Source organism: Equus caballus, chromosome 10 (assembly GCF_041296265.1).
Source record: "Equus caballus isolate H_3958 breed thoroughbred chromosome 10, TB-T2T, whole genome shotgun sequence".
Taxonomy (NCBI): domain Eukaryota; kingdom Metazoa; phylum Chordata; class Mammalia; order Perissodactyla; family Equidae; genus Equus; species Equus caballus.
Window position 1 is genome coordinate 72,720,820 of NC_091693.1, and position 26,973 is coordinate 72,747,792.

General features: G+C 33.7%; 1 protein-coding gene across 2 annotated transcripts in view; it reads left to right on the plus strand.

Annotated features, from left to right (window-relative positions):
* The window catches only part of KPNA5 (karyopherin subunit alpha 5), a 42,626-nt gene that overhangs the window by 2,404 nt on the left and 13,249 nt on the right, over nucleotides 1-26,973 (plus strand). For both annotated transcript variants that reach the window (XM_001504139.6, XM_023650969.2), the window contains 9 exons: nucleotides 812-945; nucleotides 3,042-3,143; nucleotides 3,268-3,367; nucleotides 7,385-7,479; nucleotides 10,482-10,613; nucleotides 12,265-12,353; nucleotides 17,201-17,300; nucleotides 24,072-24,235; nucleotides 26,284-26,362. In XM_001504139.6, the coding sequence (XP_001504189.4) occupies nucleotides 812-945; nucleotides 3,042-3,143; nucleotides 3,268-3,367; nucleotides 7,385-7,479; nucleotides 10,482-10,613; nucleotides 12,265-12,353; nucleotides 17,201-17,300; nucleotides 24,072-24,235; nucleotides 26,284-26,362 (995 nt within the window). The remainder of the gene's footprint in view (nucleotides 1-811; nucleotides 946-3,041; nucleotides 3,144-3,267; nucleotides 3,368-7,384; nucleotides 7,480-10,481; nucleotides 10,614-12,264; nucleotides 12,354-17,200; nucleotides 17,301-24,071; nucleotides 24,236-26,283; nucleotides 26,363-26,973) is intronic.

The following is a 26,973-nucleotide window of genomic DNA, read 5'->3' on the forward strand; positions in this document are numbered from 1 at the left end:
AAGATGAAAAACCATGGAGTCATCCTCAACTCCATTTTCTTCTTCACCACTATGTCTTATATTCATTTGGCCTCTAATTCTTATTGAACTAATTTCAGAAGTGTTTTTGGAATCCAGTCTATCTTCTGTATTTCCAATGCAACTACTAATTTAGTTCAGGGCTTCATCATCAACATTTGAAACAACTGTGTCTTTAATTTCTTTAATTCTATTCCTTAGGGTCAAGTCTAAATTTCTCAACCAGATTGCGGGACCTGTATGTGATCTTATCTACCTTTCTAGCTTTATGTTCTGTCCCTTCTGCCGTGCATCCTCTTGTTCAGGCACACTCAGTAAATATTTGAGGTGTACTTATTGAAGCCTAATACCATATTCGACTGAAGATAAAATGCTTCAGTGATGGCTGTTTCCTGATCTTGCCTGAAACTGTAATTTAGAAGATTTTTACCCAACGATCTCAGGATTATTTCCTAGCTGACGGTGATTTTAAGATGCATTCCACTTCAGAAAGATGAAAATGCCAGGAATGGCAGAGTGCATCTTAGAATCAGTGAAATTAGAGTTATGACTTTGTCTGTATTTAGAAAATCTATTTGTTTGGTAGTTCATTCCTAAAATACTTGGTCATTTTGTTCCAATTTTATATGGGAGTGAGAGGATATTCTTTGTGCATAATTTCCAGCGTGGATTTTGTTGGTCTATTTAATTGGTGAGCCTGAATCTAGTTCCCTGAATTTAGTTACCCTAGAGTAAATGTTTCGTGTAGTCTTAGGAGTTACCAGTATCTGTTTTCTTCTCTCCTAACCTTAAGATGCCATGGCTAGTCCAGGGAAAGATAACTACAGAATGAAAAGTTATAAGAATAAAGCTCTAAATCCTCAAGAGATGCGTAGACGAAGAGAAGAAGAAGGAATACAGCTTCGAAAACAGAAGCGGGAAGAACAGGTAGGTGTTTTTAAATATTCTGTTTAACACAAAGCATTATGTACAGATATTAAAAGTTTTCTTATTGTTAATTTTTGGATAATTCTAAATGAAAAAGTGTTTTAGGAAATTGAATATACATAAATCTATTCTTTTAGTTTATTAGACTCCAGGAATAACAGCAAATTCATGAATCAGAATCCTGTGCTATTTTTTTTAATCACTGACAGGAATGGCTTTGCTGTTTCATTAGTAAACGTTTTATGTTATTTATATTTCTACCCCACTGCTAAGAAATTTTTACTCTTGAGCCTATTTAGATAACTTCCATTTGTCCTTGTAAAATTTGCCCCCTAAAAAATGTTGCTTGTATTCATTTGTTGCTTTCTGTTTCGTAGCTCTTGCTCCTAATTAGTTATAGGCATCTTCCTGTGCTCCTTACACTGTTCCTCCTATAGTGTCGTCATCTAGATCTCAGCCTTCTCTGTGTGAACTTTGCATATGTGACGTAAGGAATAGAAGAATCATTTAAAAGATTGCATCTCAACATTTTTCCTTCCAGAATATACTTAAATTTAGAAGTATTTATAAATAGGAGGGTGTGGTCCTCACACAAATTAAATCTAATATGTGAAAAGGACTAGCAATTAAGAAAGCAGAGAAAGACCTGTTTTAGAAATATGATTGTGATTTGTCGTCTCCCTATCTGTAGTATCTAGCACAGTCCTTGCTATATTATAGTAGGTACTCAGAAAAAAAAAATGTTGAATGAATGATTAGAAAGAGAACTGTGTACAGATTGAAGAACAGTTATTTATCTATCGAAAAGAACATGATGCCAGACTTTTTTCCTCAATTTTGATTTAGAAGATGTACCTCTGAATCTCCGTCAGTGACCGTACCATGTCTCTCCTCCTCCTTTTTGGTTTTTTCAAACAAAACATTTATTTGTTCATGAATTTAACTTCTATTTCTTAAGCATCTGTTAGGTGCTCAGAACTGTACTAGGCACTAAAATTATGGCAAAAACAATAAAAATTATCAGTGGAGGGGCTGGCCCAGTGGCTGAGTGGTTAAGTTCGCGTGCTCTGCTGCAGGCGGCCCAGTGTTTCGTTGGTTCGAATCCTGGGCGCAGACATGGCACTGCTCATCAAACCACGCTGAGGCAGCGTCCCACATGCCACAACTGGAAGAACCCACAACGAAGAATATACAACTATGTACTGGAGGGCTTTGGGGAGAAAAAGGAAAAAAATAAAATCTTTAAAAAAAAAAAATTATCAGTGGATTTTTCTGAACTACTTTAAAAATAATCAGTTGGAAACAAGATAGCTGTAACATTTCCTCCAGACTTTTCAATAAAAAGTAACTTTGTAATTCATAATTCCCTATTTATACTATTGGTTCAGTTTTATATTTTTCAATAAATAGTGCTAAATAAAACTTGATGTTTAAACTATTTTTTTATTGCTGTATAATTGACACATAACATATTAGTTTCAGGTGTACAACATAATGATTCAATGTTTGTATATATTACAAAATGATTGTCATAGTAAGTTTAGTTAACATGCGTCACCACACGTAGTTACAATTTTTTTTTCTTGTGGTCTGTTTTTTTCTTTATTTTTATCCACTACTGAATTAATAAGCATAGGGCTATCTTTCCTGAGAGTATTCTCTATTCCTTGTTAATCTGATATACTAACTATGTTAAGATACCACATGTTATCTCGCCCGTGGAACAGATTTGCTTTTTAAGATTTTCTTAGAAAAATTCTTAGACATCTCATAATCCAGTGTGAGCATATGTACTCTTTCAAATGCTGTAAAATGTGATTGTGTACTCTACTTATGGGCCAGGCTATTGGTAAAAGATGGAGAATAAGAATGGCCCAAAGCATTCTGCAGGGCAAGAGCTAACCTAGCCCAAAAAGTTTAACTTCTCATAGATAATTTGAGTCTTCTTGCTATGATTGGAAACTACTAAAATGTTTAGAATTTTAAATGATAAAATTATTAGTTTGTTTTGTTCACTTAAATGAAAACTAAAATTTAATGGGAATTCAGTGTTTTATGGAAAGCTCAATGTATAAAGTGATTTCTCTTTATTACAGTTGTTCAAACGCAGAAATGTCTCTTTGCCCAGAAATGATGAAGCTATGCTAGAAAGTCCTATCCAAGATCCAGATATCAGTTCCACTGTACCTGTTCCAGAGGTAGATATTACAAAATTGTATTTCAGACTATACTCCGATAATATTTCAGAGACAGTGGATACAGCAAGCATTATTCATGTGAAATATTTAAATCATAAATTGTATTTTCTTTTGTGTGTTTTAGGAAGAAGTTATTACCGCAGATATGGTTCAGATGATTTTTTCTAATAATGCTGAACAACAACTAACAGCAACACAGAAATTTAGAAAGCTCCTTTCTAAAGGCAAGAATTATTTTAGCATGCTTATTTGATAATAGAAGATTCTGTAGTACAGTTTTATTGGATATTTTAGTACTTAGTATTTGTACTTAGTATTATTAGATATTTTTTATTTTAAGGCACTTCTCTTTGACAGTAGGTCTTAATTTTTCTTTAAAATGTATTTTTAAATAATATCTATTTTTTAAACATTATGTTACCAGAGTAACATGTGTTGATTGTATAATACGTGCAAATATAAAAGAATTTTAAGGGCCAGCCCGGTGGCAGGTGGTTAAGTTTGGCGCACTCCACTTCAGCATCCTAGGTTCACGGGCCCGGATCTCAGGTGCAGACTTAGACCACTCATCAAACCGTGCCATGGTGGTGACCACATACAAAAAGAATAGAGGAGGATTGGCATACACGGTAGCTCAGGGCCAATCTTCCTCAAGCAAAAGGAGGGAGCTTGGCAACAGATGTTAGCTAAGGGCCAATCTGCCTCACCAAAAGGAAAAAAAAAGGAATGTTAAAAAGCAAATGTAAAAATCATTAGTCCCACTACCAAGAAACAAAGTTAGAGATACATATTTTTAAATTCTTGTAGAAATATTTTTCAGACGTGATTTTTTTAAATGACAACATAACATTAGAGAATGAATCTAACATAATCAAACATTTAGTTTTTTTCCCAGTTTTTGTTTTTCAGAAACAATGCTACATAAATCCTTGTACAACCTAAAATTTCCTTAGTATAAATTCATAAAAGTGAAATGATGGGTCAGAGGGAATAAACAGTGTATTAATTTATACTCCCATCTTCAGTTTGACAAGTATTCATTTCACTATATTCTTACCAACAATTATCTTTAAAAAAGAAGACAATGCTTAGGTAATAGCTCATTGTGTGGTACTTTTTAGATACTCAGGTTGAATATTTTCCTTTAATTATTGATCTTTGTAATTCATAATTGCCTGTTCAATTTTATATTGAGTTGATAAAAATTTCTTGTGTTTCATGTATAGAATTTATAGCGTTAGTAATTCTAGTTATATTGAGCTGTATATATGAAATGATGAGGTTTTGAAAATGCCTTGGCACAGCTGCCTTATCTTCCTAAGAGAGACAGAATTTAGTAACACATGAGAAATGAAAGAAATCTTGTATTCAGGTCAGCAGAGATTACAAGGCTCTTGCCTTTGCTTTCTTATTGTACTTGTTCATAAATACTAACAACTTTTGTTTCTCTATCTTCCAAGCTAAAGTAGCTTAGCAATGTTAGGAAATCCTTACACAGTCAAGAATGGCTTCCTCTTCCTCACTGTGCTCCACAGCTTTTGTTTCTGTAATTGGGATTATTTTTGAGTCAAACTAATATTTTTAAATTATTTTTTACATGATCATCTTCTCTTTCAAGATTTCTTTTTGACATGCGTTATATTATAACCAATTAGGAGAATTTATTTAGATTTAGTTCTATTTAAGAATGTTAGAGTTTACCACTGGTGTTTTCATACCACAGCTTCCCCATTATTAAATTCTTTGGTCATAAGATTTTATCCTTATTTGCCTTAATTCCTCAGGGTATTCTGTTTCTTTTAAACTGTATCATCTTTTTCATAAATCAGTGATTTTTTTCTGTTTCTTCATAGTGGGATTATGCTTGCCCATGGCGGGCATAAAACAGGCATTATAGATGTTTTCTTTTACTGATTAATGTGAGTTCCTGCCAGATTCATCAGACCTAAAAACAATATTTGACTGACTTTAATTTTACCTGATCCATCACTATAGGAAACATGGGAAAGGAGCTAGAATCAGAACTGGAACTAGAACTGTAACTCCTCTGATGTCAGTCATGAGAGTGACATTCTGCTAGAATCTCTTATTCACTTCCCTATCATGGCCTCTCTCATGGATGTAAATCACAAGTTGTCATTTTCTTCAATCCTAGTTTTATAGAAATTTCTCCAAATCTTTTTTTTGTGGCTGACTCTTGCTTAGTTTTCAGTGCTGAAGCAGATATTCCCGTATGTTACTTATGATTACACTGCCATATTGACTCTTCTCCGTAATAGTTTATCACCTTTATATGATTATATGTAGGCTATTATTCTGTCAATTAATATAATGCCGATGTGAAAGTTAATAGTTCATGATACCTGTTAGATTAGCTGATGATCTAAATGCACTTTAATTGTTTACTTTTAGGTGGAAGTAACAATAAATGTGTTGCTCTTAATTCTCCAGGAAGAAACCTTATTTGCGTTCTTAAGTCTATGTATATATCATATCTCTATCTATATGTATCTATCTACATTTATAGATACAGCTGACGGTCTCGCTACCCACTTCTCATCCTCTAACCAGAAAATCCTGCATTTACTTCCTTCTCTCAATCTCTTCTGTCTCTCCCCTCAAATAAAAAGAACAAGACAAAATTTTTGTCCCTTAAAAATAAAAAGAGGATAGTAGATTTAGAATTTTCTTTTTGAAAAAGAAAGAACTAGAAGGTGAAGGTGGTAACTACAACTTTATAATTTTGTTTTGATGTTTTTAAAGGTGGAGAGTAAAAGCATTAATAATACATATTGTTTTATCCTGTTGGTATTTTATAACTATAACAACAGTTTAAGCTAGGCTCTGGAATTTGCATTTTGAAGAATCCAGGCATTTCATTTAGAACACCCAAATAAAACTTTATGGGTATACCTTTACTAACCTGGCAGAAATCTCTAATTTTGATCAAGTTAGGATAGCAAATTTGTAGAAAAAAGAAGAAAAGAAAGAAGTAAGTCCATTCCTAAGTAAACTTTTCTTAACAACTGAGAACATTATTTCTAAGATTTAAGCCTACTTAAAGCTTAATAATAAGGTTTTCTTATATCAAACAAGCAGGATTTGTGCAGATGTTTGATGGTTACCACTCATTTATTCATTCTACTGAATAAATACAATATGTTAACATTTATGTATGAGTTATTTGTGATCAGTAACATGTTCAAACAGAAATTAAGGAAAGAGTGAGTCAAAGTGGAAATGAGATTTCTCTTGTGTGACTAGGTAGGTGGAGAGATAACTCAGCAGTGGATTCAAATGGTGGGCACAGGACAAAGTGAAGGAATAAGCATAGTGATGTGATGAGTTTGATCTTTGTTATACTACATTTTAAAGAAGGTGTGAAAAAAAACTGTGGCCAATAGGCAGTTAAAAATACGATCTAGAATCTAGGAGAGAAGAATTCAGTTATGAAAGTTAAGTTTGTGAATTGTCACAAATGATAATAATAGGTGACAATTGAATTAGCAAAATAGGTAAATGTTCTAGGAAGAAAATAAATAATGGGAAGGAAACTCACCCAAAGGAATACAAGAGAGAAGTTACTGGAGACCCACAAGAGGATACATTTGCTGAAGCTAAGGGAGAAGAAAGAGTTCTTGGTCCCTAGATTGCCAGTAGCTGGAATATCTTTGTTTTAAAGTTTCTTAGAGATTTTATGATTTTCAAAAGCCCTCTGCATTTCATGAAAATATATCAAGAGTTCGAGATAGTCCTATAGCATTCTCTAAATAATAAATAATACTCTGGCAAAATAAAACCTCATCTGGCTGAGACAAGCAATTCATGGTTGATAGTGAAGGAGACACCCTTGGACACTGAGGGTTGTGTTATAAAGAATTAGTGGGAACTTTATCCCTCAGTTGGTGTTTTGAGTGTTGGACTGAAATAATTTCATGTTGTGAAGGTGACCTCCTAAATAGCCTTCAACTTAGAAAATTTAAATATTTGTGTAGGAAATATTTTAGAATTTTCTTATCATTATTTCTCATCATTATTATTAAAAATAATTTGCTTTGCAGTAAGCATTGCAATTATGAGAACATTTGTCTTCTTCAGTTGCACCCAGCCAAGGGTTTTAAATAAACTTGGTCAGTAAAACATAGGAAAGAGTTATTTTGTGTGTCCTGTTAATTGACGCAGAGAGCTGATCATTGTCTTTTTGTGTCTGTATAATAACTTCATTCTTTTTTAATTTTTAGAACCTAATCCACCAATAGATCAAGTTATACAGAAGCCAGGAGTTGTACAGAGATTTGTGAAATTTCTTGAAAGAAATGAAAATTGTACTTTACAAGTGAGTTGTATAGTTTTCTTTCTTAATCTCTTTCTAGAAATGACATATGGTTGAAGTTTCTAGCAAAAGCCATACTTCCACAAAACTGAATATATTATAAGCCTTCAGTAAATACTTGGTAACTAAAGGAAAAGGTAGTACCAGCTGTCTTGCCTTGGTTGTTGCAATGTTAGTTTCTTCTAGGAACTATTATTTTATTAAACAATTGTGGGAAAAGTATATAAAATCATTCCTAATTTTAATAAAAATTTTGTAGTTGTCAGCCTTTAGAAAACCTCAAACTGAAATGTTAATTTAATGGTTAAATTTATTTTGGCTTGTAGTTTACTAGTTGTAACTTTTTAGTATAAACTCTTTCACCTGTTAAAACATTTTTATTATCTATTGATATTTTATTTTTTTCAAAAAAAACAAATTAGTGTAATTTACTAAAAATGTTACGAAAGTTAGGTTTGTCCAAAAGAGCCTTGCTTCTCAATTATACCATAGAGACAGTTTTAAGATTTCTTCCAAATAATTGGCTACTGTAAATTACAGTAAATTACTGAAGTTTGCAAATATTTTACTGTTAAAAAATAGATTGTTCTTCCTGCCTTTCATTGCTATATATATTTTAAGTAAGAGTGCAGGGTGGAATTATATCTGTTTATCAGGAATTGCACGAGACCTGCAGCTCAATTATCAATGGTATAGTCAGAATGGATAACTGTTAACTGATATTCGAGTAATAGCTGTTGAAATTACAACTTAGAATAGTGTTCCACTTACCTGAATAATTTGGGAAAGGTCCTCACATTTTAGGTAAAAGCAAAGGAATCTGTTCCACATGTGAATGTCACCCATCATGACTTTTATGCTGAAAAGTTGTTGGGAATATTCACAGTAAGGGTCTCTGAGGAAAAGCCCACTTCATTAATGTTTTAGTCTTACTGTCAATTGGTTTTCAAAGTCTTTAGGTGTTAGTGCTGTAAGGACTAGAGATCATAACATCTGGTCCCTTTGCTTTATATATAAGCTCTGTGTCCAGACTAAAATTGAAGCCTCCTGTTACCTAGTTTATTATTTGGCTCTTTAATTCTAAATGAATGAAAGAGCAAATGAGTGAATATGAGTAAATAAAATTGAGTGCTAGTTTGAGCCATACGTTGTGTAAGGCATTGTAGTTAAGATATTGAGTAAGAGATTGTCACTCTCTGCAAAAGTTCTTCACTCTTTGTTGAGGAAGACAAACACATAAACAGATCTGCAATAACATAGTATGCTTAATGCTATGACATAACTATAAAGTGCTTTGTGAGCACAGAGAATGTAGCAACTTATGTGTTTAGGAGAAGTCGAGGAAGACTACACAAAGTTTGCATGGCTTGTCTTGAGAATGAATTAGAGTTTGGCAGGCTGAAAAGAGGAAAATTAATTTCAAGTTGTGAGAATAGCATGTGCAGAGAGCATGGTATATTCAAGAAGAACATTGAGGGGCTGGCCCCGTGGCCGAGTGGTTAAGTTCACGCGCTCCACTGTAGGCGGCCCAGTGTTTCGTTGGTTCGAATCCTGGGCGCGGACATGGCACTGCTCATCTAAGCCACGCTGAGGCGGCGTCCCACACGCCACAACTAGAAGGACCCACAATGAAGAATATACAACTATGTACCAGGGGGCTTTGGGGAGAAAAAGGAAAAAATAAAATCTTAAAAAAAAGTGAAGAAGAACATTGGGAACTTGATCATTTATTAGTAACTGTAATTAAAGCCTAATGAAATTCATCACTATGGTCTTGGGGCAGCAATATGCTATACCATATTACCCAAGTTCATGTGAAACACGCTAGTTCAAAACATTGATCTAACTAATAGAGAGGCCGCAGGCTGGGGGCCTATCTTCCCTTTCTCCTTTTTGCTTTTTTTGTTTAAATCATAGCCATGCTCTTCCAGTTTGCCACAGTTCCCCACTTACTCCTGTCCCTCTTTTTCTGTTAATTATTTGTTCTGTAGTCTTGTGAATTGACCACTCTTGACTAATGCTTTCTCCTGGGGATACCAGGAATAACTTTATGGAGTAACTTTTTATTTGTCCTTTAGTTTATTTCGTTATCTGCAATTGATTAGGAATGTGATCTCTTTTTTATTTTTTAATATAAATCCTTCCCTTAGAGATTTTTCTTAGTCTCATACATAATAGTAACTGTACTTTTCATGCCTTTCAGTAATGCTTTTGGGTGAATTTTAATTTTATTAATCATAGTGATATCTGCCTTAATGTGAAAAGTTGGCTATTTATGTCAAATATTTTTAAAGCTATAGTCACTTGTTTTCCTGTGGATTTGTTGGTCATTTTCAATAATTTTCTGGTTTATTGTTTGGGAGCCACAAGTTGAATTTTCTCAGTTGTTTCTGTTATAAATTCATCATATATAAGTATATTCAAACTCTGATTGAATTAATATGAATAACTTGCCAGAGGCTCTGCTGCTTAAAAGAATACCACAAGTTCTACTCCTGGCTCTACTAATGGTTAACTCTTTGACATTGAACAAAGCACCTGAATCTGTGGACTTCTGATTTTCTTGTTTCTTAAATGAGGAGGGTGGGACTAGATGATCACTAGGGAAACAAAAGTACCTTTTATGATTCTGAGTTCCATAAATATACTTTTCCTCTATTAAGTAGTCTAATTTATTTTCAAACTGCTAGCTTTAGAACACCTGGCTCTTTAATAGTGAAGATTAGGAGTTTTGTTACTTATGAATTCTAATGTGCTCTTTTATTCATGATTTTGTAAATTTTCATTATGTTCTTTCTCAGTTGTTATTTTGCCAGACTGAAGAATCCCTTTTTTTTAAGGATTTTCATCTGTGAAATCTGATTTCACATTGAAACTTACTAATCATAGGTCCGTCTTTCTTTCATACTTGTCCATCTCAGTCTTTACTCCCTCTCTCCTTCCCTTCTTCCCCTTTCTGACATTTCTTTGGTGCTTTCATTTATTCTACTTTTATCTTTCCTTAGTTTGAAGCTGCATGGGCGTTAACTAATATAGCATCTGGAACTTTTCTACATACTAAGGTAGTGATCGAAACTGGAGCTGTTCCAATTTTCATCAAACTTCTTAATTCAGAGCATGAAGATGTTCAGGAACAGGTAAGTTTCTAATTTGCACTGTTATATTTACTAGGTTTTAATTTTTTTGTGAAAGTACCAATTGTGATTATGATTTGAAATTCATTTTGTGCAAATTGCCTGTACATTGTATTTGCTAAAATGCAGTCATTTCTATTCAGCATCAAATTAGAAGGAAGAATGAACTGTCTCCTGCATAATCCTGGGTTCTCTATAAGTGTGATCTCAGCTATCATGGAAATTATTGTTCCCATTTATAAAAGAGCATACTGAGACCCAGAAAAGTTAGTAACTTACTCAAAGTCACAGTGAATGAATGAACAGGTTTTAAACCTGGGCCAGTCTGACTCGTTTTTTTTTGCATGTGCATAGATTATTTTGTTGTTTCTTTTAAAAATATCACATTATTTTAAATAGAACCATTTTTAAATAAACTGTGAATAAATTTTCATAATTGTTGTAAGAAGGAAGATTTAATTACACATAATTTGTACCATTTAAAAAAAATTAGATGTTTTGGTATTTTGCTCTTTAATTATTTTTATGCAAATTGATCTGTTGATCTTTCTACCATTCCATTCATCCGTTTAGTCTTATGTAATTTTTCTTGCACTAATATTAGGAGCCTTTTCTTGTCGCATTAATTATTCTTCCAAGAAAATTTTAGTGATCTCAATATCCATTCAAGTATGTATCATAATTTATCTATTCCTCAATTTATGTTTATTTCTAGCTTATTAGTATTATTAATAATATGATGAACATCATTATATATCAGTCTTTATATGCCTCTTTATTATTTCATTAGGGAAAAATGACTTTACCTTGTCAAAAGATAAAATCTTTTTAAAGTTCTTATTACATATTTCAAAGTTGACCTCCAAAATTTATACCAATTGATATCCGCACCAACAGAATATTAGACTTCACAGGGGTGAAAAAGTCATTACTTTCAAAATTTTTCTTAAAAAAATTAACAAGTCTAGAGTAGATGTTAAAAATGTTAACTCATATTTTAAACATTAAAATAAAATTCTCCCAATTGAAAAAGTAACATTAATTTTGTACATACATGAAAAATTTGAAATGAGAATATAATAAAATAATTTAAATTTGTGTAATTTCTCACCTAATTGGAATTCATAAGTGAATAATTTGATCTTTTACTACCATTTATTTTAAAAGTTACAATGAACCTGGACTAATTCTAAATGTATTTTCAAGGATCAGTCCAAACTAATTCTCATATTAGCTTTACCTTACTTTTCTATGATTTGTCTCTCCTTCCCTTCTTTTCCAGATCTTCCCTTCCCAATTAGGTGATTTCTTGGCATAGGAACAAACCTCTAGTATAGGTAATTGGAAAATTCAGTGAATAGATAGGTTGTGCCTCTCCGTGTAGATTCAGTGTAGACAAACTATGCTCTTTGTTAAACACATTAAACATTTCACTAGTATGTAAGGAAAATTTTTTAAATGGCTTCTTTCAATTTGATTAAAAATATTAAGTGGCATTTTTAAAGTTTTTGTTTCTTATTGTCCTACTAACATTTTTTTTTCACATCTCGAAAACTATCACTTTGTTCTTTATGTACTAAAATCTCATTCTTAACATAGAGCATCTTATAAAAGATAATGTCATAAGAGCATATTTTTTTCTTATTTTTATAAGGCTGTTTGGGCACTTGGTAATATTGCTGGTGACAATGCAGAGTGCAGAGATTTTGTTTTGAATTGTGACATACTTCCACCTCTTTTAGAGTAAGTACTTTAAGTTTATCACAATTAAATTAATACTACTTTTGGAAAACAAAACTATGTTCTCCACTATATTTCTACATATGCAATTAAGTTCTTCAGTGATGTTTTTAAATTTGGCTTATGTTCAACCATGCCTGCAATAGCTAGAAAGTAGGTAAAACAAAAAAAATGTTTCAAATTGTATCGTGTCTGTCTCATTTATGCCCTCTTAAGCCATACTCACAGTGATCACTTGTGCTTACTTGATGGTTACTGTGCTAAAATAATTATTCTACAAAACAAGGATATATAGTAGTTTTAATACAATAAAAATTTAAATATTGCTAAAACAGAGACTCTTTAATACATGAACAGATGGTGTATTTAGGATATCGGTAGGATTTTACATTTGATTTTGAAATGCTAAGAGAACAAGATCATAAGAGATTTTTCTTTCAAACTTAGAGTTTTACTTAAAATGACTTATCTAGTGTTTTTTTCCCCAAATACTTTACACATTTTTTTTTTTCAGAAATTACCCTATAATGTAAAGTCCTTTACAGAAATGACAGAATTATTTGAAAGATAAGTTTCTTTATCTACCTTGGCTATCATTCACCAAGAGGATCTTTATTTAGGCTTACTTCTGTGTTATTCTCCAACCTCTCCAAGCTAAGGAGTTGAGTAGGAAGAATAAATTTTTAGATGCTAGTTTGCAAAAGATACTTAATTTTTTTAGAGAGAGTAGCTTTCTGTAGACAGAAGTGAGTTCTCAGCATGATTTCATTCCACTGACGTTGAATACCTACTTTGTGCAGGCCACTGAACCACTCACTGTAATTCCATTTACTTTGGGCTTATCCAAAGTTAATTTTCAATAGTATTTGAGAGTTTAACTGAACTATGAAAGAAAGTACTGATTTAGAGTTCAATATCAGAGTCATTTTGAAGTTTGTAGTATTAGAGGCATCTTTTAAATTTTGAATTTGAGATTTTTCTGGCCTGATTATATGGTTTGTAGATTAACTGAGCTCTTTGTTTCTCTTTTTATTTCTACTTCTCTTTCTCTAGGTCATTATATTATTTGTTAATATCTCAAGTTGGTAATGGTTTATGAAATAGTAAGTAAGCATTTCTTAGGTCTAATTTCTTTAAGTCTTCTAAGGAGCTTTTAATCATGACCAAAGAAATCAAACTGAAAAATAAAGCTCTAGTGGAGAAAAACAGTATCCAGCTATGTATTGCTAGTTATAAACATATCAGGAAAGAGTCAGATTACAGAATTGAAAATGAAAGTTTCAAAGTTTCATTTAAAAAATTGAGACAGATAATAAAAAGAAAGTTATGTCAAGTTAGCTCCCAGATACTCTCCCTTTAGTTGGACACAAGGAAAAAAGTTGTCATTAGCTTATAAAGATTATGGATTATCTGCTGTTGACATTTAGCTAATGCTTAAGTAAATATAAAACTTCTGTTAATGTATGATTTTATCAACTCTGTTTGATTGAGTTTTAATTGGTTCTAAATCATTTGATTCTCAGTAAATGTAAGCCTTTTACTACTGTAGATTTTATATATACTGACAGCTTTGTTTTTTTAATTTAATTCCACTTCAATTTATAATATAGCAAATCTGTAAGTTTTAGTATGTTGTGTTTTCTTTTTCATTTATTTCAAAGTATTTTCTAATTTCCTTGTGATTTTTTTGACCCATTGGTTGTTTAAGAGTATGTTACTTAATTTCCATGTTTGTGAATTTTCCAGTTTTTCTTCTATTTGTGATTTATAGTTTCATCAAAGGAGATACTGTGTATGATTTCAATCTTTTTAAATATATCAGACTTGCTTTGTGATCCAATTATCCAATTTATGATACCAATTTAATTTCAATATTATTCAAATGTTCTGTTCTTCTACATCCCTGTCCCACCCCCTTTAAGTTGTTGTCACAAATTGCATCATTGTACATTGTGTGCTCTTTAACATAGATTTATAATTTATTATGCACTGGTCTTTTAAATCATACAGAAAAAAAGAGACATTACAAGCCAAAATATGATAACAATGCCTTTTATATTTACCTATGTAGTTTTCTTTAGCAGTGTTCTGTATTTCTTCATCTAGTTTTGAGTTATTATTTATTATCCTTTCAATTCAGCCTAAAGCACTCCTTTTAGTTACTCTTACAAAACAGATCTACTAGTGATGGATTTCCTCAGCTTTTGTTATTTTGGGAATCTTACTTCCTTCTTCGTTTTTGAAGGATAGTTTTGCTCAGTATAAAATTCTTGGCTGACAGTTTTTTCTTTCAGCACTTTAAATATGTAATCTCATTGCCTTCTGTCCTCCATGGTTTTTGATGAGGAATCAGCTGTTGATCTGAATGAGGAATCCTTGTACATGATGGGTCACTTCTCTTACTGCTTTCAGATTCTTGGTCTTTTTCTTTTGATAGTTTGATTATAATGTGTCTTGGTGTGGATGTCTTTGAGTGTCTCCTACTTGCATTTCATTTAGCTTCTTGAGTTTGTGGATTCATATCTTTTATCAAAATTGATGTTTCAATCTTTATTTCTTCCAATATTCTTTTGGCTCCTTATTCTCTTCTCCTTTTCATACTCCTATTAAGTGTATTTGATATGCTTGATGGTGTCCCACAAGTCTCTTAGACTCTATTCATTCTTAATCATTCTTTTTCTTTCTGCTCCTCAGACAGAATAATTTCAATTTACCTGTTTTCAGGTTTGCTAATTATTTATTCTCCCTGCTCAAATCTGCTATTGAACCCTCTAGTAAATTTTTTTAGTGTACTTTTTGTTGTTGTTGTTGTTGTTAAGGAAGATTAGCTCTGAGTAACATCTGTTGCCAGTCTTCCTCTTTTGTTTTTTTTTTTTGGTTTGAGGGAAATTAGCCCTGAGCTAACGTCAATGCCAGTCTTCCTCCACTTTATATGTGGGTCACCACCATAGCATGGCTGACGAGTGGTGTAGCTCCACGCTTGGGATCTAAACCCATGAACCCCGGACTGCCGAAGTGGAGCACGCCAAACTTAGCCATTACACCACAGGGCCAGACTCTCAGTTATTGTCCTTTAAAGCTCTATAATTTAGTTTCTTTTTATTTCAATTTCTTTGTTAATAATTCTTTAGTTGCTGATACATCATTCTAATTTCCTTGCATTCTTTGTCAATGAGTTCTTTACCTCTTTTGAGCATATTTAAGGCAGTGGAATTAAAGTCTTTGTGTAGTAAATGCAAAGTCTGTGGTTCCTCACAGACAGTTTCTTTTAATTTATATTTTCTACTATTAATGGGCTATACTTTATTATTTCTTTGCATGCCTTGTAATTTCTTGTTGAAAACTGGACTTTTTGATTATTGTAATATGGCAACTTTGGAAACCAGATTCTCCCCCCCTCCATGGTTTGTTAGTGCTGCTTGTTGTAGTTGTTTGGAAACTTTTTTTAATGAATTTTCTAAAGCCTGTATTCTTTGTCATGTGCAGTCTCTCAAGTCTCTGGTCCTTTGACTTAGTGGTTAGCTAATGGTTTGTAGGCAGAGATTGCCTTAAATGTCTGGAGCCAAAAAAGAGAGAGAGAGAGAGAAAACTCTCTAGGTCTTTACATATTGGCTTTGGGTTGGGTCATTCCTTCAGTGCTTAACAAGATCAACAACTATGACTTAGCCTTCACTTTCTGCTTGCATTGAGCCTAAAGGTCAGCTGGAATGAAAGCTTAAGGTCTTCTCAGGTTTTTTCTGCGCATCCAATTTGCCCTGGGTATGTGTGTGGCCTTCTAAATGGTCTGGTATGTGTGAGAACTTTTCAAATCCCTATTCCTCAAAGTATCTCATCCCCCGGCTTTTCCACTCAGGTTTTGAGCATGTTTGCCTCAGCTATTATCATTTGCTCTAGATTTCAGCACCTTGTTCATTTGCCTTTCAGTGTTTTTGAGGAACATTCTTTATGTAGCCACTTCTCCACCCTGAGAGAGCTCCCAGTTAGGCATAACAAAGGCAAGCCCCTTGCATCAGTCCTTCGGGGAACTCCCAGGCAGGTCAAAACAGACAAACACAATTCCTTAGAGCAAAGTCTCCTTTGCTCCCTTTGGAACCAGGAGCTCACAGTGGGAACTCAGGCTGTTGTCTTTTTGTCTGCTGCCGACTGGAGAGGGGGCTGGGCAAGGGTAAGTTAAAATGCCTAAATTTCTCCTACCATGTTTCAGACTTTTCCTGGTTAAAAGTTTTCTTGGTTACTGTAAATTTTTGACTATCTTTGGGAGTTCCAATAAAGTTGATTCTCATAGGGTTTGCAAGTTTTCTCAGTGTTTCTGGGGAGAGATGGACCCTTGGAGTTCCATTCTCCACCATTTTTGCCAATATCACTCCAGAACTGGGATTTTTTTTTTTAAACCTAGGTTGTCTCTACTTCTAGCAGGTTGCAGGTCAAACATACTAAGACAAGCAGTCTGTTCAAAACAAAACAACTTCCCTTCTCAATATCTTATTTTCGTTCAGTTTGACCCTGACTTCTTTCTTAATATATTCTTTTCATGGTCAAAACAAATGCAATCTAATACTCTTTTTAAAATATATAGAAATAGGTAAGTTAATTTCCCATAACACCCTTTGTTTTGAACATGTTTGATGTCTTTTAAGAATCTGTTCATAGAATCAAAATTTTAAAAATAGAGCTGTGGTATGTTTATTTTTGTTTCTGGAAATATAATGAATTTTAAAAACTTTTTTCCTATGTTACCAGATCAGTTTGAATGCCTTATAAAATATATTGAGAATTTTTATATCATAGTAGAAAATAACTAAAAAGAAAAAATGAATGTAAAGTGACAACTCCCTTTTTTTCCTTGGCAGGTTATTAACAAATTCAAACAGACTTACAACAACCAGAAATGCTGTGTGGGCCCTCTCAAATTTATGTAGAGGCAAAAACCCTCCTCCAAACTTCAGTAAGGTATGAGTGAAGTACACAAATTAAGGAATCTGTCTACATAAACTGTTGTCTCCTAATAATAGATTTTGAGAGATTGAAGGGACTTTATTCTTTTTTCTGTAATTATTTTCTTGATTGACTAGACAATATTTGCACATATACAAAATCAAAAGATATACAGTGAAAAGGAAGTTTGTCTTCTACCCTTTCCCCCACTCTCCATGAATTCCTGTCCTCAGAGGCAACCACTGTCACTAGATGTTTATGTGTCTTAGAGTTGACTTTAATGATCCTCTAGCCTAGTTCTTTTCATTTATAGGAAATTGAAGCCCTCAAAAAGATTAAGGTAATTCGTCCAGATACATTATTAGTTGTAAAATTGGAATAGTAACTATTCTGGAGTGCCTTGTGCTTTCTCATTGTACTTTTTATCTGTTAGAATATCTTTTTCCTCATCTACTAGTATTCTGCTCTAGAGGAATGGATTATTAATAAATTCCCAATCTAGTTCTATTGTCTTACCAATAAGATGTTGTTAGAATGTCGGTAAATATTTACATTTTTAGATGGTTTTGTTCTAATTATATTATGTGGTTTTTAAGAGTTCTTTAGCTATAGACAAGCAGTGAAAAATTTTTAAAATTTTGTAATAACAAGCACCTTATATAAATAACTCATTTTTTACAAGTTTTCTCATATTGATGATAATACCTTTGAAATTTATGTAATATGTTTTTCATGGAGAATTTGATTATTTGAATGATACTGAAACTTATAAATTTATAATTTATAAATTATGTATTTATAGTTATGTAATAGTCTAAACCATGTTTTTCTAAGCTTCCTTTTTAAAGTTATTAACCTCATGGAATGTTAAGGATTTTGAGACGTTACATAAATCTTGAGAAGTCATGTTGTAATCAGAATTTCGGGCCAATTCACATTTATAATATTGGCTAATAGACATTATTTAATAGCTGGCAAAAAGAAAGATTATCAATTAGAATGTTTCTTATTTTCACTTCTGTCCTCCTACCTCTACTTCCTTCTCCTTCATCCTTACTGTCAGCTTATGACTTTGGTTCCTACTTCACTGAGAAAATTGAAGCATTCGGAAGAGAACTTCCATAGATAATTGTCACCACATTTGCCATCCTGTCATCATTTTTACCTATCTATCATACTTTCTATCATTGTTCATTATTTTTCCCTTGCTGCTGCTGCTTTTGTTTTTTTTTTTTGGTGAGGAAGATTGGCCCTGAGCTAACATCTGTTGCCAATCTTCCACTATTTTGTATGTGGGGTGCCCTCACAGCATGGCTTGATGAGCAGTGTGTAGGTCCATGCGTGGGATCTGAACCTGCAAACCCTGGACCACCAAAGCAGAATGTGAACTTAATTACTATGCCACTGGGCTGGCCCCTCCCATGCTTCTTCTAAAGTTAATTCATCTGCTTGTATACTGCATAGCTTACTGTCTTCCCTGTTCAGGGTCTTCACTGCAGCAATTTCCTTTATCTCTCCAACATTAGCAATTGTTTTCCTCTCTCCTACATCCTTCTCCCTCCTATAAAAATATGCCATTATTTCTCCCATATTAAATCTTTCTTAATGCCTGGGGGCTCTTATCAGTTTCCCTGTTAACCACCATCCCATTTCTTTGCTCCCTTTTACACCAAAGTTCCTCATTTATCTATTCTTGCATTGTCCACTTTCTCTCCTTGCATTGTTTCTTGAATCCAGTCCAGTCATGGTTTTCCCTCAGTCACTACTCTGAAACCACTTTCATCAAGGACACAAATGTCTCCACATTGTGAAATCCAGGAGTCAATGTTTAGACCTCATCTTACATAACTTGCTAAAGTACAGTATCATGTCTCAGTCTTGACGTTACCTGATCTCTTGCCTGCTTTAACACAACTCATCACTCCCTCCACCTGTACAGTCTCTTTTCACTCGGTTTTCAGGCCACTACACTCTTTTGGGTTTGCTTCTACCTCAATGATTGCTCCTTTTCAGTTTCATTTATTAGTTCCTTGTCTTGTCTTTTGCCTCCTACAGTTGAGAGTACAAAGTGTGTGGTTCAGCTTTTTCTCATCTTTATCTGCGCTTACTTTCTTGTTGATTTCACCCATTTTATAACTTTAAATATCATCCACATGCCAGTAATTTTCAGATTTCAGTGTTTGACTCAAATCTTCTGAGCTCCAAACTCAACATCTTTATTTGTGTACCTAATAGACATTTTAAACTTAACATATCTAAAACTTAACTCCTCCTCTTTTCCCCAAATCCTGCTCTGCCAACAGTATTTCCCTTGTCAGTTAGTGGAATTTCTATCTTCCATTTCTCAGATGAAAACCTGCAACATTTTTTGCCTTCTTTTATCTCATACTCTACATCCACTCCATCAGAAAATTCAGTTGCCTCTACTTCTAAAATATATTGAAGTAAGTGTCCCTCCAGCCAAACTTGGTACTATTTGAGGATCAAAATGAATAAGGAAAGGAGAGATTTTTAAAATATTGAGTAAAAAGAATCTACAAGTCTTTGCTACTACTAAAATTGGAATACAAAGAGGAAGGCTCTTTTTTATAGAAGAATGCCAACTAATACATGCAAAAGGGCTATTAGAAAAGACAACCACCATAGTAATTGATTTAGGCAAGAATCATCAATGAATTCTAAAACCTTCAGGTGAAAGATTGTTGGGGAACCAGATATTCAGACGATCTGAAAGTATCACCCTACAGAGTATTTATTAATTACATAGGAGTTAGGAGGGAGTTATATTTACTGTTGAGAATTCTAGCAGACACCAACTACCTTAACCTTTAGTGATTAAACTTGACATTCACCAATAAAGGGAAAACTGACATGTGCCTTCAAATGTAGTGTGACTAAAAGGAACATATCACTACCTATGTAAGACTCCTGCCAGAAATGTTTAACCGAACCTAATAATGAGGAAACAATAAGACAAATCAAAATCGAGGGATGGTCTGCAAAATAAATCTCCCAGTCTCTTTAAAAACATCAGTGTTGTGAAGGGCCACAGATAGCCTGGGAACTATTCAAGATTAACAAGCAGTAAAGACACACACCTATAAAATGGTTAAAATCCAAAAACTAACAATTCCAAGTGCTGACAAGATACAGAGCAACTGAAGCTCTCATACAGTGCTAATGGAAATGTAAAGTGGTACAGACACATTAACAGGCAGTTTCTTACTATACTTTCTAGCAATATGGTACTGACCCAAGAAATATGAAGTATGTCTATAAAAAGACCTATATGTTAATATTAATGGCAGCTTTATTCATAATCACTAAAAATTGAAAACAGCCCAAATGTACGTGTATTGGTGTAAGGATAAACAAATTATGGTTCGTTTATATGATGGAATATGACTCAACAATAAAAAGGAACACACTACTATGCGACAACATGAATGAATCTCACAAACATTAAGCTAAATGAAAAAGCCACATGCAAATGCTGAACCTCATATGATTCTATTTTTGGCGAAGACATTGATTCAATATTTTGGAAAAGACAAAACTAAAGAAACAAAAAATCAGACTGATGATTGCCTGAGGGGAAAGTTGATTACAAAGGGGCAGAAGAGAACTTTTCAGGGTGATAGAAATAGTCTGTATCTTGATTGGGTGGTAGCTATGCATCTGTATACGTTTGTCAAAACTCTCATTAAAACTACATCTAAAAAGTTAATTTTACTGTATGTAATGTATACCTTGATAAACCTGATTTTTTTAAAAGACACTGAAACGTAACAAATAAATGCAATGTTTATTGATTAGATGATGGTTCAGTATTAAGTTTTAGCTTTAAAAATTTGGATTTGCTTTATACCTTAGATAATAGTATTACATTGGTGTAAAATTCCCTGGTTGTGGTAATTATATTGTGATAAAAGAATCTAGAAGAATGCCATTTTTCTTAGGAGATATATGCTAAAGTATTTAGGAGTGAGGTATCATAAGGATGTCTGCAGTTGGTTCTCAAATAAACCAGTAGAAGTTTTTTTTATGTGGAGCGAGAGAGCAAATGTAACAAAATGTTAACTGATGAGTCTAGGTGAGTAGCATTTGAGTATTTCTTGTACTTATTTTTTGCAAATTTTCTGTAGGTTTTGAACTTTTAAAAATAGTATACTGAGAAGGGAAATATGTCATCTCCCTTCGTACCACCTGGACCATGCTACCATCTCTTTATCACCTGGGTTATTGCAGTAGCCTCCTAACAAATCTCGCTTCTCTCTTTGCCCACCCATCATTTTCTATTCCCAACAGAGCAGCCAGGATGATCCTGTTAAAATGTTGGTTCATGCTACATCTCTGTTCAGAACCCTGCAATGGTTATCTATGTTTTATTCAGAGTGAAAGATAAAATTATTAAATATTCTATGAGAATTTTTGTCATCTGGCCCTTTTGTTCTCTCTTACCTGTCTCCTACTATTTTCCTTCTCTTTTCACTCCAGCTGCACTGGCCTCTGCTGTTTCTCAAACTCACAAAGAACGCTCTTACCTTTGTTCTAGTTGTTCCTTCTGCCTAGAACAGTGGTTCTCAAAATTTTTGGCCTCCGGACCCGTTTCCCCTCTTAAAAATTATGAGGACCTATATGGGTGCGGACATGGCACTGCTTGGCAAGCCATGCTATGGTAGGCGTCCCACACATAAAGTAGAGGAAGATGGGCGGAGATGTTAGCTCAGGGCTAATCTTCCTCATAATAAATTAAAACAAAAAAAAAAATTTTAAGTGAAAAAAAAAAGAATGTGAGACACCTGCTTGTGCGGTAGGGACCCAGAGTCTAACCTGCTTCTCATTTAAATTTTTAATCTTTCCTTCTGTTTTAGCACCATGCCTCTTCCCTGCCTTCTGTAATACCTGGTACCTAAGGCACTTTGGGGTGATGGTTGGAGGATAAATGACCTAAGTCAGCATTCCTTTATTCACTTTCATCTTCATATGTTGTAGGCTGGATTATAAATGTCTACTAGTGTTCTCGAAGATGGGATTTGTATTTCTATTTCTTCTTTTCTTGTTTCTGAGAAGATAGTGGGGCCAGAAATGTTTTTATTTTGGTCTCTTAAAGCTAGAAGTCTGTAGTATTTCATTATTTTTTTAAATCAGTAAAAAGATATATATCAACTACACTGATTTTTTTTTTTTATACTGAAAAATTTATATTTGCTTTAAAAACTGATTCTCACATTTCCGTGTTCAAGGAGGAGGAGATGGTTGGCAAGGGTGGAGGCATGATTGTCAGGGAAGGATCTAGTTGTGCAGATTCTGTTTACTAACTTACAGATGAACACGTCTACTTCGTGAGAGAACTGATTTATGTTCCTGGGCCCTAGGGTCATCCTTACAGGGAGGGCCCAGGAGAGATGATAAGTATTTTCAGAAGATTATAGTTTATATAATGGCAATCTTTAAAATAGTAAAGAGAAAATGCATCTAAAATGTTAGAACAGGGGCCGGCCCAGTGGCACAGCGGTTAACTGAGCACATTCTGCTTCAGTGGCCCAGGGTTCGCTGGCTCAGATCCAGGGTGCAGACCTACACATCACTTGTCAAGCCATGCTGTGGCAGGCATCCCACGTATAAAGTAGAGGAAGATGGGCACGGATGTTAGCTCAGGGCCAGTCTTCCTCAGCAAAAAGAGGATAATTGGCAGTAGTTAGCTCAGGGCTAACCTTCCTCAAAATAAATAAATAAATAAAATGTTAGAACATAAGACATTGCTTTTTATTTGTAGCACATTTAACATTTAACATATGGCTCTTGTCTGAGGAGAGAGGCTAAGGGATACTTTTGGTTGCTGAATTAAAAAAAAACTTTAAGGAATATAGAATCAATATTGATCATAGCAATAAAGAGAGCCAACATCTAAGTGATTTCTATATGCCAGGCACCATTCTAAGATACCGTATGCATGCTTACTAATTTAACAGTACCGTATTATCCCTGTTTTACAGATGGGGTTATTATAAGTTGGGGTTTAGAGATGTTAGGTAATTTGCCCAAGGTCACTCAGCTAGTGAGTAGTGTTTAAATTTTGTCTGATTTAAGACAGGAAGGACCATAGAATTTATCTAATTCAGCCTCTTTGTTTCACAGATTTGGAAACTGAGTCTGAGATAAAGTGACTTGCTCACCTTAGAACTAATTAGTTATAGTATTAATGCTCGAGAGAGTAAAAATCTCTATTTTCATGTGTGTATTTTTTTAATAGAAGACTTGGAGTTGCAGTACATTAAGAAGTAGTACACTTTATTCGTGACTTACATTTAAAAACCCTTCAGATTTCTTTTGGTATTTTGTACACCTTCACTCCTCAAATGATTATTAGGTTTGTTTCTAGTAAGGTACATGTAATGAGTGAAGTGAAATTCTTTTAAGTTAGATCATATTCCATACTCATTATATTAAACATTTAACTGAAATATTTTGGCTTCTCTCAGTTTTGGTATGCCTTTTTTGGGGGATATGTGTGTATGATTTAGACATAGACAGGGGATCCCAAATACATATTCCATTATTTTTTTAAAAAACATTAAATTACCACATACCTTATTCGATATAAGATTAATAGGAATCAGGGTCATGTTCATATATCATCATAATTTTAAAACAATAGAATGTTTTAATTTCTTCGGTATTTTTGTGGCGTTAAGTTTTTTGTTTTAAAATGAGTTCTGTATTTTCCTAGAAAAACTTGGTTTTAGATAGAAAAAAATTTTAATATTGGCTCTTCCCTTCCAGGTTTCACCCTGCTTAAATGTCCTGTCACGATTATTGTTTAGCAGTGACCCAGATGTATTAGCAGATGTGTGTTGGGCCCTTTCTTATCTCTCCGATGGACCCAATGATAAAATTCAAGCAGTCATTGATTCTGGAGTTTGTCGAAGATTGGTGGAACTTTTGATGTAAGTATAATTTGTGATTAATAATCGTATGATTATGTATTAAGTTTAGCAGTTAGAGTAATGGCCTCATAACCATCTCAAGAGTCACTATTTCAAGAAGGATTTAAAAGCTGCCAGCCCCGCTTTGCAGAATAGCTGTAATACTGAAAAGTTGGGCCTTAAATTTGTATCTTATATCCTATAGTTGGGACTAATCATTTTGTTAATGAATTTCATTAATTTTCTATGACTTCTTTATGAACAAGAGGGGCTTAATTCAAAAAGTATTTATGGAATGCCTGTGACCTACAGTATTATACAAGACATTGTTAATGAAATATAGAATGCAGTTCAAGCTCTCACAGAACCAATAATCCAGTTAATTGTTCATTATGATAATTAATTTGTGTGAAAGTCCATGTAGTGAAAATCATTTGGTATTTCACTTTTATTAAAGAGAATGTGTTTCTCTTTGCTGGGCTATTATTGCTTTTGCCTTAAAAAGAACAGATTTCCTATACCAAGAAGTTAAAAACTTGTAAGAAAACTTGTTTCAAAAAGATGTTATAGTTTGTTCATCCTCTTGTTTAAAAAAATTTATTTTCTTCCTTTCTTCTTTTGTCAGAAAGCTGTTAGGTAGGCCCAAACAAGATGGTTTACACAAAGAAGAGAGGTCTGATAAGGGGTTATGGCCCCAGTTGCAAACAGCATCAGAGGAGGGTAGGCAGGCAGGTCCAATGAGGGGATCAGGGCCTAAGCTTGACGATGGCACCCACTAGAGCAGAGCAGACAAGAAGGCTGGAGCAAAGGGTTGGAGCCAATATATGACGGGATAGCAGCCTAGCTGGATCAGAAGATTGGCCATTTATAGGGATTTTATGATAATAGAAGCCAGTTTCTTATTCTCAGAGAATGGAGATATAAATATGGAAGTGTGGAAAGCCAGAACAATCTTGTAGTATTAAGTTAAGAATTAGAGGAATCAATGTGAACCCATGGCTTTCAACATAAAGAAATAGATAGAGAAATAAATAAATATGTAAATGTGTGTGTGTGTGTGTGTCTTCTTAAAGGGCCTGGGAGCAGTGACATGTCTATACTAACAAGCTGAGCACACTGAATGCCCAAATTGTGGTTTTTAAACACCACTCTCCATTTAAAGGAAACCAGGACTCCTGGAGAAATGGCTGGTTCAAGGACTGGAACTGAGAAAAAATAAGATGAACCCAGAAAGTAATGAGTGCTCAAAGAATGGAGAAATGTCAAAAGGACACAAAAACCCACTTGAAGGGCTTGAAGGGGCTCCTAACTGTTCAAACCTGGGACGATTGGAGTATTGAAATAAATTATAGTAATATATCACAACTTACTGAATAAAATAAGAATCCATGAGTCCACACTAAAATAAGTAGATCGATCAAGAGGTAGTTACATAAGGCACATAGTTGGAATGATATTATTAGAAAATCATCATTGGCAACAATACTAATATTAGTAATTCAGACAAGAAACATCAAAAGATGCAGTGAAAGTGGGTTAAAGAATGGGATTTTACGTAGTTTAAAAGTATTTCCTCACAAAATATTAATTATAGAGGGAAAAACAGTAATGTTAAAAAGTGAAGAAATCTGGCAGACACCATCTTAAGTGACCAGAGTTCAGTGTGACTATTATGGACAAAACACATACCATATGCTAGCCAATACTGTGAGATGAAAAGAGTATAGCATTTGTGATATCTCAGCCAAAAGTATATAATTTGTGTTTTAATCACGAGGAAAAATTGGACAAAACCAAATAACTGATTTGAGATTGTCAAAAATGTCAAGATCATGAAAATCAAGAAAGACTAAGGAACTATCTTGAATTGAGAGAGATTGAAGAGATCTGAGAACTGGGTGCAACATCTGATCCTTGATTAGATTCTTATAAGATATTACTGGGATAATTAGTGAAACTTGGATCTCTGGGTAAACAATAGATGGGAGTGTTTTGTACTATTTTTGTGAATTTTCTATAAATTTAAAATTCTTATGTAGTATGTAAGCTCATGTTTTTATTATTTTTAGGCACAATGATTATAAAGTTGTATCACCTGCATTAAGAGCAGTTGGTAATATTGTGACTGGTGATGATATTCAAACACAGGTGAGTTCAGACTTCAATATGATAAGTTGTTAACATAATGGACTTTAAGAAGTTTATCCTGTTTCATACCAGTGATTACATATTAATCGAGACTTTAGCGTTACCGTAATTATACAAGCATCTATAATGTGTCAACCTCAAATATGTTTATGTGGAAGTCCTACCCTAGACCTATATCAGTGTAAAGAAGCACGGGGTAGGAGTTTGGTTCTTGAGGGATTTATAATTCAATTGGCAAGAAAATCTATATTAAAACAAAGCATATTACCCAAGATAGTATGTGTTTGCTGTGAGCTGATTGGTCAGTAAATGCTATAAAAGTTTAAAAAAAGAGATCAGTGTACTGAGAAATCTTTGTAGATTTCATAAAGGAGTTGGAAGTAAAGCTAGATCTTAAAGTAAAGAAGAATTTAAGTAGACTGGAAGAGATTTATGTGACCGCAGGCACAGGGGCAGATATGTGTGAGGTATGTTTTAGAGACAGTAAACTTGACTGGAAAAGATACTGTTGGTGAAAGGGTGATTGATTATAAAAAGGTTAGAAGTGGGGTTGAAAACGAGAGGGCTTTTTATAGTAGATTGAAGACCTAGAGTATGGGAATAGAAGGAAA